Source organism: Hirundo rustica, chromosome 3, assembly GCF_015227805.2.
Source record: "Hirundo rustica isolate bHirRus1 chromosome 3, bHirRus1.pri.v3, whole genome shotgun sequence".
In the NCBI taxonomy this organism is placed as follows: domain Eukaryota; kingdom Metazoa; phylum Chordata; class Aves; order Passeriformes; family Hirundinidae; genus Hirundo; species Hirundo rustica.
The window spans coordinates 92,376,502-92,394,306 of record NC_053452.1 but is presented as its reverse complement, the minus strand read 5'-3'; the positions used below and the strand labels follow the sequence as shown (position 1 = coordinate 92,394,306).

The 17,805-nt window shown below is 36.1% G+C and overlaps 1 protein-coding gene across 1 annotated transcript in view; it reads left to right on the top strand.

The window, feature by feature from the left end:
* Positions 1-15,893, top strand: part of TINAG (tubulointerstitial nephritis antigen) — a 37,729-nt gene extending 21,836 nt beyond the window's left edge. Inside the window, exons 9-11 of the mRNA XM_040059851.1 lie at positions 3,946-4,051; positions 14,619-14,664; positions 15,777-15,893. Coding sequence (XP_039915785.1) covers positions 3,946-4,051; positions 14,619-14,664; positions 15,777-15,893 — 269 coding nt within the window. The remainder of the gene's footprint in view (positions 1-3,945; positions 4,052-14,618; positions 14,665-15,776) is intronic.
* The last annotated feature ends 1,912 nt before the right edge of the window (positions 15,894-17,805 follow it).

The following is a 17,805-nucleotide window of genomic DNA, read 5'->3' as shown; positions in this document are numbered from 1 at the left end:
TGGTCATTGGTGAAATAGAAATCTGTGGCTGTGCAAGTGGAATTAAATGTTAGCCAAACAAGATTCTATAGGGCTGGGGTTGATTCCCCCACTGGCTTAGGCAAGACCTGTTCTCTGAAGGTAATGCTGAATTATATGGACTTTCCAGAAAATCGTTCCGTACTGAAATACCCCAGATTTTCTCATTTCAGAGCCCAAATGCTCTTGTTGATGCTTATCAGGTTTGAATTTTTCTGCTGAACTCTGCATTGAAGATCCCTGACCTCTCAGATGTCAGAAATAAAGAGACTTCAGCATTGAGTAGGGAACTTCTGTTTGTTTGTTTGTTTGTTTTTACCCTGGATACTGTCCATTTGTGGCCATGAATGGTGCTGGCAACAGCTGAAATGCAGATTCCTGCTCCCAGCCCAGCCCAGTGTAACTAGAGAGATTGATGGATGTGGGGCTTGGGATGATGGAGAAAGGTCATAGTGCAGGATCTCCACTTGGCTTGGATGGCTAGCTGATGCAAAACCAAAGAATTTTACTTCAGGGGACTTCTGCATTTCTACTGCCTTTAATTATATAAAGAATTATCATAATCTTCAATTTATTATTCAAATGGTTTTGATTATTAGATAGAATTCATTTTGGTGCATCATGGAGTTGAAATTTCTTCTTAAAGCTCTTTATGTGGGCAGCTGCAATTAATCTGAATCTCAGACTTAACCAGATCAACAACATCAGTCTTTCTTTTTTTCTTCTGTTCCAAGTTTGTTTGCTCAAAGAAAATATTATTTCCCACACTGCATTTGATCTAGATGCAAAGACAGTAAATTCTGCTGTTTTTAAAAAATGATAAAAATTAAGATCCTCAAGACAGAGTTTCAGACCTCAAATATTGCATTCATAGTCTGTGTATAAGAGATTTTGCTGGATTAATCTGCTAGTGCTAAATTTTACACATTAAATAATCAATATTCAGCCATTTGTTAGGATTTAGCCACATGACAACTCATATATCTTAAAAAAAAAAATGCTTTTTGTGTGTCAGGTGAAGGTGTTGCTGTTTGTAGAAAAATCAAGATCTACATAGCAGCATATAACCAAGAGTATGCATCACTGAGTGAAATCACTTGCTGGTTTTTCTTTTGGCTATAATATGAATTTTAAATGAATCAGAGTTATGACCCTGTAATTTGTCACTGATCGTCTCTTTTATCTTCCCATATTACAAATGCAACCAGGGCAAAAGTCTAATTTTAAAACCATATCATACTTTTTTTCTGCAAATGATATTCAAATACTGAAGGAGGTTTTCCATTATGCATTCACTTGTCATTCCTGAAGAACTTACAAAGGGTTAGGGACAGTCTTACCTAATGTTTTAAGTAATGTTTAATAGCTGGAAAACATTCAAGATCCTTTCAAGACTGTGATAATGAATGGACTTTGATTTTTGAACACATTCAAAGTTATGAAAAAATATGGGTTTTTTTAACAAATGTAAAGCAATAGGTTTAGGAATGTAATTGAAGATTTTATGTTATACAGCTTTCAAGTTTGAATGACGATTTCTCTCTGACCTATGTAATTGTCTTACATGGTACAGAAACTGAGAAATTAGCATTTTCAGATGCAAGTAAACATAGTGAAATTTCACCAATACTTTGAAAACATCTAGATGGACAATCTAATATTGCCCTTTTTTTTTTTTTTTTTATGGACTTTAGGAAATACTCTGATGGTTATAATAGTGATGTAGGAAAATTATCCTCTCTGACACATTAGTTAGTCTTAATTAAAATAAAGGTTCACACAATGTTGGCAGTACCTCAGAGTTTTGACCCCACAAAACTTACAATTTCAGCAGTTATGATCTTGAGAAAAATTTTTATATTAGCTAACACATGAAAATGATTCGTAGAAAGCATTTGGCTATATTAATGTAGAGAGCTAAACTTTGTTTCCTTTTGTAGCAATTAGTTTTAATTTCTTGAGTCTTTGTATGATTAAAAAGAGACAAAAATTCCTATTAAAGAATTTTATGCAGGGGAATCTATATTGGAATCAATCTTTTAATCTCTGCATCTATATGCATAGATCTGGCAATCTCAGAATGACTGAAGTAGTTCATGCATGATCTATAGTCAACCTTATGAAAATCACTGCCTTTTCTGATTCATTAATAATTAATCCATTCATTTTGGGAAATATGAGGTCGCTCCTATGTGAGAGTGAACAAAAATTAGGTGGTGGACTGTGATCACCTTGTCCTGTCCAAGCCACAGTCTGTATCAGGACAAAGTCACTGAATAAATAAAAATATCTCAGTACTAGATCTAGAATTACCATCATCTTTTCCGTCTTGTACTTCATGCATCCAGACCACTCTAATACAAAGATTGTACCATTTTTTAGCTCCTGATTGCAGGGTATTTCATATACATAGGCATATGTGCCCATATATACAAATATATGTATACACACATGCACATGTATGCAATGTATATATGATATATAATCACGGACAAAATTCTATCATATAAACTAAAGTTACTTTGGAAAGACACTTAAAAAATTTCTACATCATTTCAATGGAAAAAAATTAGATATGATATCTCTTCACAGACAAGAATGTGTTTCATTTGGGGCACAAGATATATTCTCCTCTGCCCAGAAACAGCAGGTCTCATTGGCAGAGTTTCAACCAAGATGTGATGGGGAAGGGGCACAATATGAGGCTTGTCCATGGCGAGGCGAACGGCCTCATTTCACCATGTTTTGAGAGTCCTCTCTCATCCCCTAATATTTCTGACTGTTTTATATTTTCAGCCAAATATGATAGAGGTTGTTGTAAAGACAGTTAATTTTCTTCAATTTTATGAAAATATTCAGGTAGAAAAAAGAAATTTGTAAGTATGCCAGACAGAAAAAAATGGCGGCATGACCTCAACTTACTGGACACTGCAGATCTATACTAGACACATATGTTATAAATGGTCCAACCACACAAAAAATGGTCAGTGAAACTTGTACTTTATGGTACTCCCAGGGTGCAAAACTTCAGAAAATTGGATTTCACTAACACTTATGTTCCAAGCTTTGTAGCAGTTCAAATCATAAGCTAAAACTAAGATGGAATAAAACTTATATTTAATGCTTCTAATTCACTGGAATCTAAAGGTAATGTAGACTTGAAAAGTATTTTCATTTCTCTGGATCTGGTAGACCACCATAAAGCAAATGGTACTAAAGTGGCAGAACATATGTGGAAAAGAAACCCAGAACTATTTTCTTAATAAACAAATGAATTTTGCTCCTAAGAAATAATAAATAGGCATATTATTTTCAAAATGGAACTTGTGATCTTCATTCTTTTGCACAAAATTTTCAGTTCATCAGCACTTTCACCTTGCATTTTTTTGAAAAAAGGGGTGATTTTCCCCACACTTTTAGCTAACAATCATATACAAATAATCTAGTTTTCTTTAAGGAGATTACTGTGTATTTCATGAACTTTAAGTTTCAGAAAAAGGCTTGTCCACTATATTTCACAGGATATACATTTCCTGTTAAATATTTTTCTTGAATATGCAGATGCTAATCAGAACTGAGTAGTTTATATGAACCCTAGGGAGATTAATTTTATTGAATTAGATTTCAAAATTTATGTAAGCCTTCACGAGGCAATGTTTCTTCTTACTGCATTGGGAATCAAATAGAGGGAATGTCCATGACAAGGAAAACCAACAAACTTGATAAGAGACCTTAGAGAGAACTCTGTTGAAGTAGTATTGGTTTACTCACGGCAGGGCACTTCTGAATTGATGCTTTTAGCAGAGTTACAAAGTACACTTAATGCAGTCCAACACACAACAAGAATTTCACCGGTAAAATGCAAGGAGCAAAGAATAATAGAAGTAATGTTTACTGACTGTGGTGATTTTTCCTATTGTTTTTCAGCTATAATGAAGGTGTATGATGATTTTTTCCTTTACAAAGAGGGAATATATCGACATTCTCAGAAAGCAGGATCTAAATGGAAAACTCATTCAGTCAAACTCCTTGGGTGAGTAAAGCACATTCTTTTACCCTTTTTCTCTGCCAGTTATGAATGTAATAAAATGTCAATGACCAGTTTGGAACCCAAAGATTTGACTATTACAGATGGAACACTGCTAGCTCCCAACATAGGACTGATGTTTCATTTTTGCCTTATCTATGAATTTTCGAGAGTACTGAAATGAGGTGTAGACCCATCATCTTTTAATCTGCTCTTACACTTGTTCAAAAACTTCAAATATAATGTTTATAGAATAAGCCATTAAATCCTATATAAATATAGTTAAAACCCACATATGTGCGCACACACACACACACACACACATATGCACATATATACACACCTTATGAAAATACTTGGTTGGATAATCACAAATATTCCAAGGACATTGCAAGTTCTGAACAAAATTGATATAATTTTCTTCAAATATGCCACCAAACAGAATGCAAATAGAAACACAGAAATTGACAGCGACCTCCCACTTAAACGGCTTAACTTACTGGCACAGCAGTCTGGGTCGTCTGTGCCCTGAATAGAAACCAGCTGTGGCTGAGATGTTGCTGGTTTTATTTGGGAAACTGCTCCAGAAGCACATTTGTAGTACATCAGTGGATTTCCTCTCAAACATAGACCAGGGCCACTATGTTAAGAAGACAAATACCTGATAATGCATATGCTTGAATTACTGAATACATCACAAAGCTTTATTTTTTGCCATGAAGGGAATATGCAAGGATGAATTTATTAACACAGTGAGTGAATACACAGAAAAATGACTGTGGAATCTCAAGCAAATATTTTATTGGTGGTCTAGAATATCATATAAATAATGATTCAATGTGTGCTAGGAAGATCACGGAAAGTATTTTCAGTAAGTACTTCAAGAACATAAAATTGCGAAATAAGGTGCATTTTGTGCTTGTGATCTTAGTGAAGACATCTTCATGAAGGGCATGGGAATGTCTGTGGTTGTGGAAATGGCTATGGATTAAGAGTGTGCTTAATAGTGGCATAGAAGCAAAGAGAAGCAGCAGGCTTATGCAAGATCATATTTGACCCTACTGCAAGAAGTATTGATTGAAGCTAACAGAGGAACACCTGAATTATCATTATAGAGAATATTGTAAAGCAGTGAAAAAAAGAAACTGGAATTTAGTGCAGAAAAATGGAGCACTGAATTAGGAAAATATGTTTATGGAGGACAGATGGTATGTGTTGGTTTTTCTGTGTGTATTAAGGGTAACAGCTGTGAGAAACCAATAGCATTAGACAGTAAAATTTGCCATGAAATTTGAATACTTAGTTCTGGGATGAGCTGCTGTGAGGCTGTGACTTCAGGTGTTGGGAGGGCTGTGAAGTATGCTTGGTGCAAGCATAGGGTGATGACAACTATTTCATAAGAAAAGCTGCTCCACATTTGTGCAGAATAACCTACCCAGATGAGTGATTATGCAGGAATGGCACCAGGGGACAAAGTGATGGCTGAGGAGGGAGAGGGGAGGAGGTAACTAATGTGCCAACAATATGTACTAACCATATGAAGTTCAACAAGGGGAAGTGTCAGATTCTTCACCTGAGATGGGGCAACCCTGGATGTACAGACTGGGAAATGAGATGCTGGAAAGCAGTGCCACAGAGAAGGTCCTAGGGATCCTGGCTGATTGGAAGTTGAACATGAGTCAGCAGTGTCCTGGCAGCCAGGAGGGCCAACTCTGTCCTGGGGGCATCAGGGACAGCATCACCAGCTGGGCATGGGAGGGGATTGTCCTGCTCTGCTCTGCACTGGGGCAGCCTCACCTCTAGTGCTGGGGGGAGTTCTGGGCACTGCAATATAAAAAGGACATTAAATTATTAGAGAGCATCCAAAGGAGGACAACAAAGATGGTGAAAGACCTTGAGGGGAAGCCATATGAGGAGCAGCTGAGGTCACTTGGGCTCTTCAGCCTGGAGGAGACTGAGGGGAGACCTCACTGCAGTTCCAGCTTCTTGTGAGGGGAAGAGGAGGGGCAGACACCGATCCCTCCTCTGTGGTGAGCAGTGACAGGACCCGAGGGAATGGCCTGAAGCTGTAACAGGAGGTTTAGGTTGGGTATCAGAAAAAGGTTCTTTACCCAGATGGTGCTCAGGCACTGGCACAGGCTCCCCAGGGCAGTGGTCACAGCACCAGCCTGGCAGAATTCGAGAATTGTTTGGACAATGCTCTCAGGCACATGGTGTGACTCTCGGGGATGGTGCTGTGCAGACTCCAGGAGTTGGACTCGATGCAAGTCAGTATATTCTGTGATTTGGTATTTCTATGCTTGAGTGGATGCTGATTTGAATGGGAACTGACAGGCTGTGCAAAGAAAAGATAGCAATCCTTAGGCAAGGGGCCACTCTGAGCAAAATCTGAGTGCCTTGACTGAGACACAGGTTTCTGTTAAATAATCACTGCTAAACACAGAGTAGGAAAGGAAAGATGAGTAGTCTGATGTGCTGAAAAAGGTCATAAGAGGTGAAGGAAAAAGAAGAAAACTGAAGATGACAGTAGGAAACCTCAGACTTGTTCGCAATTTAATATGTGGGGAGTGCATTTACTTATTAAAACATTTACTTAATTTGAATATTGCTGAAGTATCCAATGGATCCAACAATATAAAGAGTTTCAAATTCTTGAATTGTCTAGTGTACAAATGTTGTGGCCTTCAAGATTGTGCCATTTAAAAATATTTGCAGAGCTGTTTAACTGTAAAAAATGAATTAGATTTTGACAAGTTGGAGGCTGTTGGAGGTGTTTCTAGCAAAGAAAAATCCAGCCATAAAATGTGATTCTGCATCATGAACTCTAAAGCACTTTTTGTATAGACTTTAATATCTTCAGGATTAAGCCATCACTTTTTAATATAATTTATTAGTTTCAATGAATTTGAATGCAAAATATGTGTCATGATTGTAAGTTTTTTGTCACTCATATGTAGCTTGGGGACAAAGGAAAACTTAGACTCCTTGACCTCAATAAAAAACTCATGGGAATATCATCACGGTGGTACTTCAGATAAAAATGCTGATGAATATTTACATTTTGCTTAGCTGAGATGGCTCCTAGAGAGGCAAAAAGCAGAGACGTGCTGATAGATAGGATAAAAAAATGCAGTTTTGTGTGGGTTGATGCTTATTCTAGGTCCATTTTTTATTCATAATCCCTTCCACAAAAGAGATTGAATATTTGTAAAAGGCAGCCATAATAATGACTGACCCTTTTAAGCTGATATTTGTAATATCTCAGAAACATTTTTGAAAATGCCTTAAATTGCCTGTTAATTGTGTAACATATAAGGCAATGGAGTGATAAAATGAGAATACATTTTGGTGAAGCTTGCAAGAGCTATTTGTACAAAACCGAAATGCACATATAAACTGCCTAATTGATCATTGGACCAGAAGGATTTTAAACGTTTAGACTGGCTTCCCTTGTTCTGCAACATGAAATTGCAAGTTATTTTCTGTCATTCAAAGGCTTATTTATAAAGTCAGCTGTGACAAGACTGGGAGTCTATCTCCAGTGAGATACTGTGTGACATCAGGCCCAGGGAGAGAATATGAAAAGACAGAATATGAAAATGGAAGGAGGAACAGCCAGGAGAATGCGGAACAGCCAGGTGGAGGCTGTTGTGCGTTTGGTCACAGTCTCTCCAGTGAAATAGGGCTTTCAGTAATCTGAAGGCAGGATGGACTGATCCACTGAGACTTAGAGAGAACAGGATCTCTCAGGCAGTTTCTGTGGCAGTATTCCAGACACAGGGAGGCAAGCAGAAAAAGTGACTAATGGAGACTGGTATACATAACAGTTAAGTTTTAACACAGAGAAGTTAAATTCCTATGCCTCTGCATGTTTCCCTTTATCTTTTATAGATATCCATCTGCTCTAGCTTAAGTATCTAAAGGTGAGCTGAATTGCTTTGTTGGATCTGATTTCTCCTTGTAGACAATAACAGAATTTGTGGGACGTCACACTTAAATAGCTAAAATGAAAAATTCTAGATTAGATTAGAGAAATCCCACATGCAATGGCATCTTAAAGTTGCTTAAAACCAAAAGGACTGATGGGTAATATTCATATTGAGAGTATTTTCAGAATGTCTTGCATAGGTATGTGTGTATGTATGTACATGCATTCATGGATCCATCCATACACAATTACAACTCTTAGTGACACCAGAATGAACATCAGGAAAAGAGGCACAATAAATCTGCAAACAGCAAGTGGGACTAAGGAGGACAAACTATTTTAGTTTACTATAGCCTGGTAATTATCATTTTTTCATCTGCAGTCTTCTATTTTAAGAAGGCTGATGGCTGAGAAATGACATACAAAATGACCTTATCTCAAGGTCTCTTAATTAAAAAAGACTAAATTCACATCAAAGATGACCTTAGTGGTAGATTTCTTTCAGATCTCTACATTTAAGCTAGGATTTCTGATCAAACATGTTATATTTATTCTATACCAGATTCTCTGTAAATTTGATTTTTTAAAAATTTTATTTTATTTTGTTAGTTGGTTGGCTGGTTTTCTTAAATTTTATTTTCTCCTCTTTCTAGTCTTCTGGCTTTGTTAGTTCTATCTAAGAAAAAGAAATGTAATATCCATAGGAAAAGAAAACCTGGGGCAGATTTGTTGGTATAAAATGCCAGAGTCTGCTAAGGAAAGTACAGTTCAGTCCAGGAATTACACTGGATGGAGTAGCTGTGGTTCTAGTTCAAACAAATCTCTTTCCAAATTTAGTGAAGTAAAGTATACATCATGAATGTTTGCAGCTTGTTCAGACAAATCTCTCAGAGTTTTATTTCTGCATCCCTTTAGTAGCAGTGCTAAGCTACAATATATGATCCATATCTCACAAAAAAGCTCCAACTGCTGAAGCCATGACACTGAAAAATCCAGGAAGTCTCAAAAGCCCATGCCTTTGGCTGCAATTAAATCTGTGGACTACCACTTTAAGGCATGGAGGAAACAAGAAAACACTAAAAGCCTTGATAATCTTTCATGAACAAGATAGATTTTCAATGCTTGGAAGGAGCTCAGAATGACAAAAGGCTTTAATAATAAGACACTGAAATTAACATTAGCTGGAAACCCATTTCCCCTCTATTTTAATTAGCATTCACGGAAAGATTTAAATACAATAATGCAGCAGATTAAATGGAATGGCTTAGCCAAATACTAAACTGAAATTTCTGTGTCCTGAAAAAACACTGGTTGAATGTTTAACACAAAAAGCCATACTAATGGAGATAAAATTGATATATGAGGCGAAGAGCTTGTGGTTTAGTGTTGAGGAGACATCCAGACAAGGCAACAACATGCTAAGATTTAATATGTAATTAAATGATTCACCTATCCAAAGTCCAAAGTCTTGACTACTGTTAGTGATATATGGGGTTTGGGCTTTGAAGACTCTGTTTTTCTCTGTATTTTTCTCTTTAGTTTCCATCCCTTGAGCTTACACTCAGGATAACTACAAACACGTAACTTAAACCACAAAAAGTCATAACCCAAACTGTTTTATTCTTGAATAAAGAAACCTGGGCTTGAGTTCTCTTTTTCTTTCATGGGGAAAAAAAAATTTTTTTTCATTGTCAGACAATCAACATCAGCTGTTATAGTTAAAAATTAAACAGCAACACTCAATAATTTTACAGTAAAGAGAAATACATGAGGAGATAATGAGGAAAAGATACAGTGTCCGATGATTCATGCAGTTAAATCCATGAGACTGTACCCCATAAAATTCATTACAGTAGATCTGTGGGATCTGTGTGAGCGATTTAACTATTGGTTTACTGACTCAATTTGATTCACCTCTCATCTTGCAAAGCTTATGCAAATCTATAGTTTCAAATTCCAGCAAACATTTTCTAAGAAGCTTTCTCTTGGTGGTGAACATTAGTCAGTGACCCTAACTTTATTTTTAATATAAGATTAAGAATTAAACTTTTGTCTAATTGAGTAGATAAAATTGCTAGCTTTTGGGATCCAGCACTAAGAATAGGACATAATCCACAATAATTGCACCTATTTTTTTTCCTCTGGTAGCATCATGATGGTTATACAACCAAGTCCAGGGAAGAAAATTAGTTGAGAAGTTTTGAACTGCATATATTTCTGTCCAGCAAGCAGTTTAAAACCTTGGTTAATGCAAAGCATTGACTTCTACTAATAACAACTAATCTGCAAAAATTAGCTTTAGATCTAGGACCTGCCATTCTTCTTTATTTTTAAGGCTGTATTTGTTTTCCGTTCATATCTTCAGTCTTAAGGAGTCAGTTTGTATAATATTATTTAGCACACTCTTCAGGAACCTTCACTGTATTTGCTGTTAAGAGCATTTTACCTACAAAAGTGAATATAAACACACTTGAATCTAGTTTCTGTTATCTGCCAAAACACCTTCGTTTTGAAGCCACTGTGGAAAACCCCTCTTATTGTGTTAGGTTATATTTCCCATTTTTTATTATTTTATTCTATGATTAATTATCAGCTTAATTTTTTCCCCCGATACTTTCTTTATGCTTTTCTTGTGAAGTCTACCTTCATTTTAATAGTGTAGTTTACTGAAAAACAAACAAGGAAATGTTCAAATAAAACCCATTTCCATTCTCTGTAACACTACTGAAATAGTCTCTGTATTCTAGTTTTTCACCTGTCAGGCAGAGTTGTATATTGAGGGCCTGCTCCTACAGAGGTAATATCAAGTGAAAGCTATTACTGAAAAGGACAGCTAAAGTTCCTCTACCATATAAAATTGGACAGAAAATTATGAAAATCACTTTATATAAAGCTACAAGCATGCATCCTTTTATCTGAAAAAGCAACAGAATTCTTTTTACAGAGTCATTTGGAGCAGGTTTCTTTGGAGTAAATGGAAACACATTGGGTTTTTTTCCTGAAGGAGATTGAATGCAGTTTTGTGAAATTACTTTTTTTAATTCAAGGTTATTTTTGATTGAAGATCATGAGAGTTTCTTTTGGAAAAACTAAGTGGAAAATTTCTCACAGAATATTCTTGCCAGAGAGAAGAAAACTCCCTTTTGAAAGTAATTTTCAGTAATTAATAGACAGACCTTCTTAATGATTTCTTAAAACCTCTTCTTTTTCTTCTAAATAAAAATGGGAAGTTTGGATATGAAATGGTGTCATGATTTAAGCCCAGTTGGAAATTAAGCAGTCACTCTCTCAACTCCATCTTTCCCCCCACACACCCCAGTGGAATGGGGGATAAAGTCAAAGTAAAACTCATAGATTGAGATAATGACAGTTTAATAATCAAAAATAATGTAAAATACAATAATACTGGCAAATGATAATAAAAAGGGTAAAAGAAGTGCTGTACAATGCAACTGCTCCCTACCTGCTGGCCAGCACCAGAGCCCCCCTTCCTGAGCCCAGACTGGATGTGCTTCTGGGTAACTTCGCCCAGTTAATTTACTGGTCATGAGTTCTACAGGCTGGAATATCCTTTTTGTCACTTCCTGTCCCAGCTGAGATCCTTCCTAGTTTATTTTGCATTCCTCCTCAGTGTTAGATCATGAGACAAAAGGAAAAAAAAAAGACCTTAGCAAAACCCAAACCATCAGTGTATTATCAACATCACTCTCATTCCAAATCCAAATCACAGTAATGTAACAGCTACTGAGAAAAAATTAACTGTATTCTAGCTGAAATCAGGACATAAGGTTGAAAGGTTTTCCTAAAAATACCAAAGGTAAGGATATTAGTGATCTAAAGCTTTGCAGAAATAACCCTGAGAAATTTCTTGTCTGTCCTAGTACAGTGAGATCCAGCATCTCTTTGCTTTTAAAATGGCATTCATTTGGAGTAAATACCAAGCTGGAATAATCCCAAAAGCAAACAAAAGAGTGTGATTAGATTATTTTGGTAATCTTCCAGGAAATACAATATTGTTCTCTAATGGATGTTGTCCAAGAATGTGTCAACTCACTTTAAAGTCTCTGTCAATTCCACTTGGGAACTAATTCCTCTGGGAGTTTAGTTACTCCATTAAACTCCTTCAGGATTATGCTGCTTCTTTTTGTTTGTTTGTTTGTTTGTTTGTTTGTTTGTTTTTTGTTTTTGTTTTTTTTTTTTTTGGCTTGAAGAATTTGAGGGACCAATCAGCATTCTCTGAGCTGCTACTCTGCAGGGAAAATGATCTGGAAATCTACCTAGAGTAAGCTGGATGCAGCTTATCACTACCTCCAGTGGAGGTTAAGGTTCAAGTAGGGGATGTGGAAGGGGAGCAGTGGCAGGACCACCGAAATATGTCAGGAGGGTCTCTTCTATCTTCTCTTTACCCACCCTTTGCGAAGAAGATAACAAATATATGTGCCCTGAGCCTTCTCTCCTGAAGGCTGAACAAAACCAGCTCCCTTAGCCTCTGCCACCACACCATGTGCTCCAGACCCCAAACATCTCAGTGGACTCCTGCTGGTCTTGTTCCAGCCTGTTAATGCTTTTCCTGTGTGGGAAAGCTCAAGACTGGGCACTGGACACAGAATGGCAGTCCCCAAAAATGGAAATCAGTCACTTCTCTTGATCTGCTGGCTGTACTCTACATTTTAATTTGATACACTTTAATTTAGAGTATTTGATGAATACCCATAGGCATTGATTACAGAGAAAGCAGCTCTTCTTTCTAAACTGTAAATAAAATGCATATGTCAAGTGCCTATGTATCTATGATGACACAAATCCTGGGAAACTAAATTCATAGTTATAGTTAAGGATAGGTTATGGTCAAGGATAAAAAAAGGTTCCTTTTCTACCTTGGCTTCAAAGTCTTCTTTAATTTAGATACATTTCTGAGACAATAAATTGCTATCAATCTCTGAAACAAGAAGTTGACTCTTTTAGAAAATAACAAATGTTAGAAAAACATTTAATCACAGAAATGTGACCCTGTGGGAACTGGTCATCATCATGCTCAAGCAAGCAGGATAAATTATGTGTAGTACGAAGTGCAAGAATACATGAATATAAATTCAAGGCAATTTTTTTCTATATTTGAGACTGATGTAAATATTGGACTTTCACATTACATTACAGCTGATGTAATTTTTTTAGTAAAATGGCCATGAATAAAGAAGTAAATCTTGATCTGGTATGAAATTCAAATGCCTATAATTTTTTTTTTTTTTTTTTAATTTATGATCATGACAGATTTTATCTGAATATATTTGGCAAGGAAATGGCAATTACTGATAATCCCTGAATATTAATGAAAAGAAAATGCATCGTGAGGCCTCTTTAAAAAAACCCACATAATTGCATTCCAGGGTCATTATGTTTTTATGGAATCATAAAAAACATTGTTTTTATGATTCCTTGAATTTGATGATCAGTAGCTACAATTTGTGCTTGCAACTATAACCCACACTTCATCTCTCTGCTAGTCACCAATTTGTCTTCCTTTTTTTTCCCCCTTTGGCTGAAAGTGCAGGTATTCCATGTAAATGATGCTTCACTGTTAACCAAGGAGAGCTGATGCCACTGTTGCTGTTCGAATAAAAGTGTGACAGAAAAATCCCAATTTCCCCATTCACAGTGTGGGATTTCTCATCAAATTTTAGCTGGTTGCCTTTGAAAATGACTAGAGCACTGCGATTACAGCTGAAGCATGTGGTGCTGATGGGATGTACACCAGTAAACACTCTGTCAATGGCATTTGATATATCCTAGGATTAACAGGGGAAAAATGTCTAAAAATTCACACCTTTTGTTTTCTGTTTATTTGTGCCCTTTTATAGGCACCCAAACATCATGACCTGTAAACAGTAACTAGACAAGCATTTGTTGCATAAATTCAAAGCACAACAGAGTTCTTTAAGCTCCAGCAGAAAAACCTAAGATGTGCAGTGCAACTCTTGCTCACTGAAATACATCCAGGTGATTGGGTTGGAATTTCTGCCTTTTGTATAAAGTGAGGCCTAAAAATCAGAGTACCAAGCAGTTCAGCTACAGCTATACCCCTATGAAAATCCTATCACTTGGCAGGTGGGGAAAATTTCTTGTATCATTTCATAGATATTTCCACAAAAGTTAGCATGCCCTCAAAGATGACAAAAATATCAATCCACCCACACCATGCAATAAAACAGATTAAGCTGTCAGCAGTTCAATTTGATTTGAGAAGAGCTAGGAATATTTTCAGTCCCAACTCACCAGCTATTTCTGTAAAGGTGCTGGATGAGACTTTTAACAAAAATGTTCCTAGCGATCTTCAGATGAGTTGAAGAAATATGTGCACATTAGTTTCAATACTCCTACAAAGTTCAGTTTGCAAGCAAGCTCTCCAGAAGAGAAATTCTGTCAATGAAAACAGGTTTTTGCAATGAGAAACTAAAACTAGACTTCTGTTAAGTTTTTGTAATCAGTAATGGTGATTTGACTTGTGGTTAGCAGGTCAGCAGGTAACCTCACTTCAATCATCAGAGTTTGTTACTCATGCTTTGTTCTGGTACTGGTAATTACAACAACTAATGCTTTTTATTTTCTGATTGCATGTTTCATCAAAGTAGTATTCTTTTCTAAAAGGTGGGGAGCATTACCTGACAGAAATGGACAGAAACAGAAGTTCTGGGTAAGTGAATACTTAAGATAGGGTTTTGAAGCAGAAATAAAAAGATCTCAACATCACAGATAATCTAAAATCTACTTCTTTACTTTCATTTGCTCTCTCTGCATCCTTTTCCTTCACCTTAAAGTGTCCTGCATAATTCTATTCCCTCTCTGAAAACTTTTATCATGCTGACCTCGAACTGTAGCATCACCTACCTCAATTTCAAAGCCTGTTTCATTCCACCTATACCTGTGTTTTTTCCTACACTGCCTTTTCTGTTTCAAATCTCATTCAGTTTTTCAAGTGTTACTAAAAATTTCTATGAAGAGTGAGTTCTTTTTGATGCCTGCAAATGAAAGTCGGTAAAATTAATCAATAGTATTTGTTAAAATATTTGGAAAAGAAAAATTTTCTGTTTGAACAGTGTTGGCAACTGTTATCCAGCCATAAGAATAAGCCCCCAAAGCTAAAAACAATCAAACTAGGAACATTTCCTTTAAGCCATATAGATTAAGACAAATTTTATTTCTTGGACTATGACTAACAGCTCATCCCATTATTCCTGAAAGTACTTTGGTATTTACATAGCTGATGGCAGGGCTTATGGTAGGTAGTTTCACTGGTATCAGAGGCAAAACCTACTGAGACTTTTGAGATCTCATCAGAAAATAAATTGCTCAATATGTCAATAGCTACCTAAAAAAACCTTCATTTTTTAAAAGTCATCTTTTTTTATTTATTTTTTTTTTAATATATCTTTGGTGTGTCTGTAATAGGTTAGTTGTAATTGGAATTCTGACCATTATTGTTTCAATAACCACTTTTACCAGCAAAGAGTTGAATATTCATTTAATGATTTCTGCTTTAATTTATCAAACTGTGTTGTAGAAATACTGTTCTGTTTTTACTAACCCTGATTTTGGAACTGAAATTTTGATCAAACTGAAAAAAGGAACAAATTATTAGAAATCAGAAAAATATACATGCTAATCTCAATGCACCCAATCTGAGAGACTTTATTTCTTAAAAAAGACACTAACATAAAGGATTCATTTTGCACTTTGTCCCTTGCATTTTTTAAATAATATTTTAAAATTAAAACAAATAATTTTTTCTGCTTTGTTTACTTTTAGATTGCTGCAAATTCCTGGGGAAAATCCTGGGGAGAAAATGGTTATTTTAGGATTCTACGTGGACAAAATGAGTGTGATATTGAGAAGCTGATTTTAGCTACTTTAGGACAGCCATAGTTTATCTGTACCATACTCTGCTTGATGTATCTACTCTTTCCATTGTTGTATATTGAGTCTTTATGGGGAAATAATAATGTCTTCTCTCTAAGTTGCCTTTCTATTAGTCCTCATGAGATCTTCCTGAAACATGCCACAGACATCACAGCACTCTTGGATCTCACCTAGTACAAGCACCCCTTTAGATTAAAAGTGTGTTACAACCAGGGCTACTGAAAACCTTGACAGCTCACAGAGTAGCAAGTTCCCTCCTGATTGAACAATGCCTGAAAAAATTGGAGTTATGCAGTTAGCATTAATCTCTTTACAATACCTACTCTGATCAGAAATTATTTCAGAAATATTATGTGCTCTTCCAAACAAAATTGGCTCAGACAGCTCATGGTCATACTGGATAATAAATTCCAAAGAAATGTAAATAGTTCTGATCCTGTAGCTGAAGAATTATTTCCTATCCACCTTACTTACAACTAAGGAGATAAGTTGTATCTGTGTATCAATATCTCATCCAGGAAATTAATTTTTCTTCTAGTAGATCCCACAAAGTCGGTGTATTCAGTGTAATGCAAAAATATCTTGCAGTGAAAGAGTGTATTCCTGTTCTTGCAACAACAACCAAAGCTGTACAATTTTAATAATGTTTTAATTAAAATAAAATAAAGAAGAAAATGTAATTTCTCCTCAATTCAGTATAGACTAGACTAGTTCCTGAACTGCTTGCCTTCCACTCCCTGTTTAACTTGAAAACATTCCCAAAAACCCTGTTGCAAATAGAGAAAAAGAGGGAAAAGATATTCTGTTGTTTGTCCCAACTGAAATATCTGTAAACCAGGCACAGTTCCTGGTGTTGCTGATCAGGATCACTAGTGCAAATGAGACACCCAGAACTCCTAATGCTTCTGTAGCTTCTTCTGTCTGAAGAAGGAGCTTTTTGACCCACATCCCCTCCTATAAGCATTGCTGCAAATCTTGACAAGTTTGAGGACTGTTTTGCTTATTTGCTAATTAAAATAGCAATATTGAAATGACATAAGAAGAAATTAAATACTTTCTAGCCTTTTCAGTTTCAATTAATGCAAAGGCCAAATGCCAACTGGAAAAAAAAATTATTTATGAAAGAAAACATGGCACATTAAATAAATGGGGGGGGGGGGTGGGGGGGAAAGCTGCCATAAAATATAAGTGAACAAATAATTTCCAGGTTTACTTTTGGTGTATTTAAAAATGTTCATTCTTTCTAGAATAAGAACCTGTTTTCTACTGTCATCAGCAAGTTCCTTCAAGAACTTTTCATGGCACTGGCATACAACAAATGCCCATACCTCTGAAATAACTTCTCTTAAAGTAAAGTTGGGTGACAATTTATGTTGCATCACTTAAAGGAGCTATTGTTAAAATGTCAGTACCATACTGCAGCACAAAAAGCCTTCTGTGGCCTTTAGTGTCATACAGTAAAGTGAATTTAGACACAAAAAAACCCTTTATCACTTGAAATTCATAGCAAATTTTAACACAAGCAATTTTAGGAGCTCTAAATGCTCTGAGAGAAATAACTCTTCTAGTTTTAGTGAGCTAAGCCAGTACTTCAGAGGAAAGTGTACTGAATCATCTGCACACCTATTTCCCAATCTCCTGGTATGTATTGATTCCATAAATGTCAAGATTTCTGAAGAGTATAATTTAACTTTAGAGCGAATGACACTGTAATAACATGTTCAGTAAACTCTCAGGGGGATTATTTATTTTGACTTCAAATTGGTTTGCACTGCTGCACTTTTACTTTTGCCAGTGGCTGTTGCTGCTCCTGATTTCCTTATGAGACCTTCCTAAGCTCTGGTCTGTAATGTTAAGCTTCTTATTTAGGATGTTTGCTTTGTCCTGGATGCCCAGAGTGAAACTCCTCAAGGAGAGC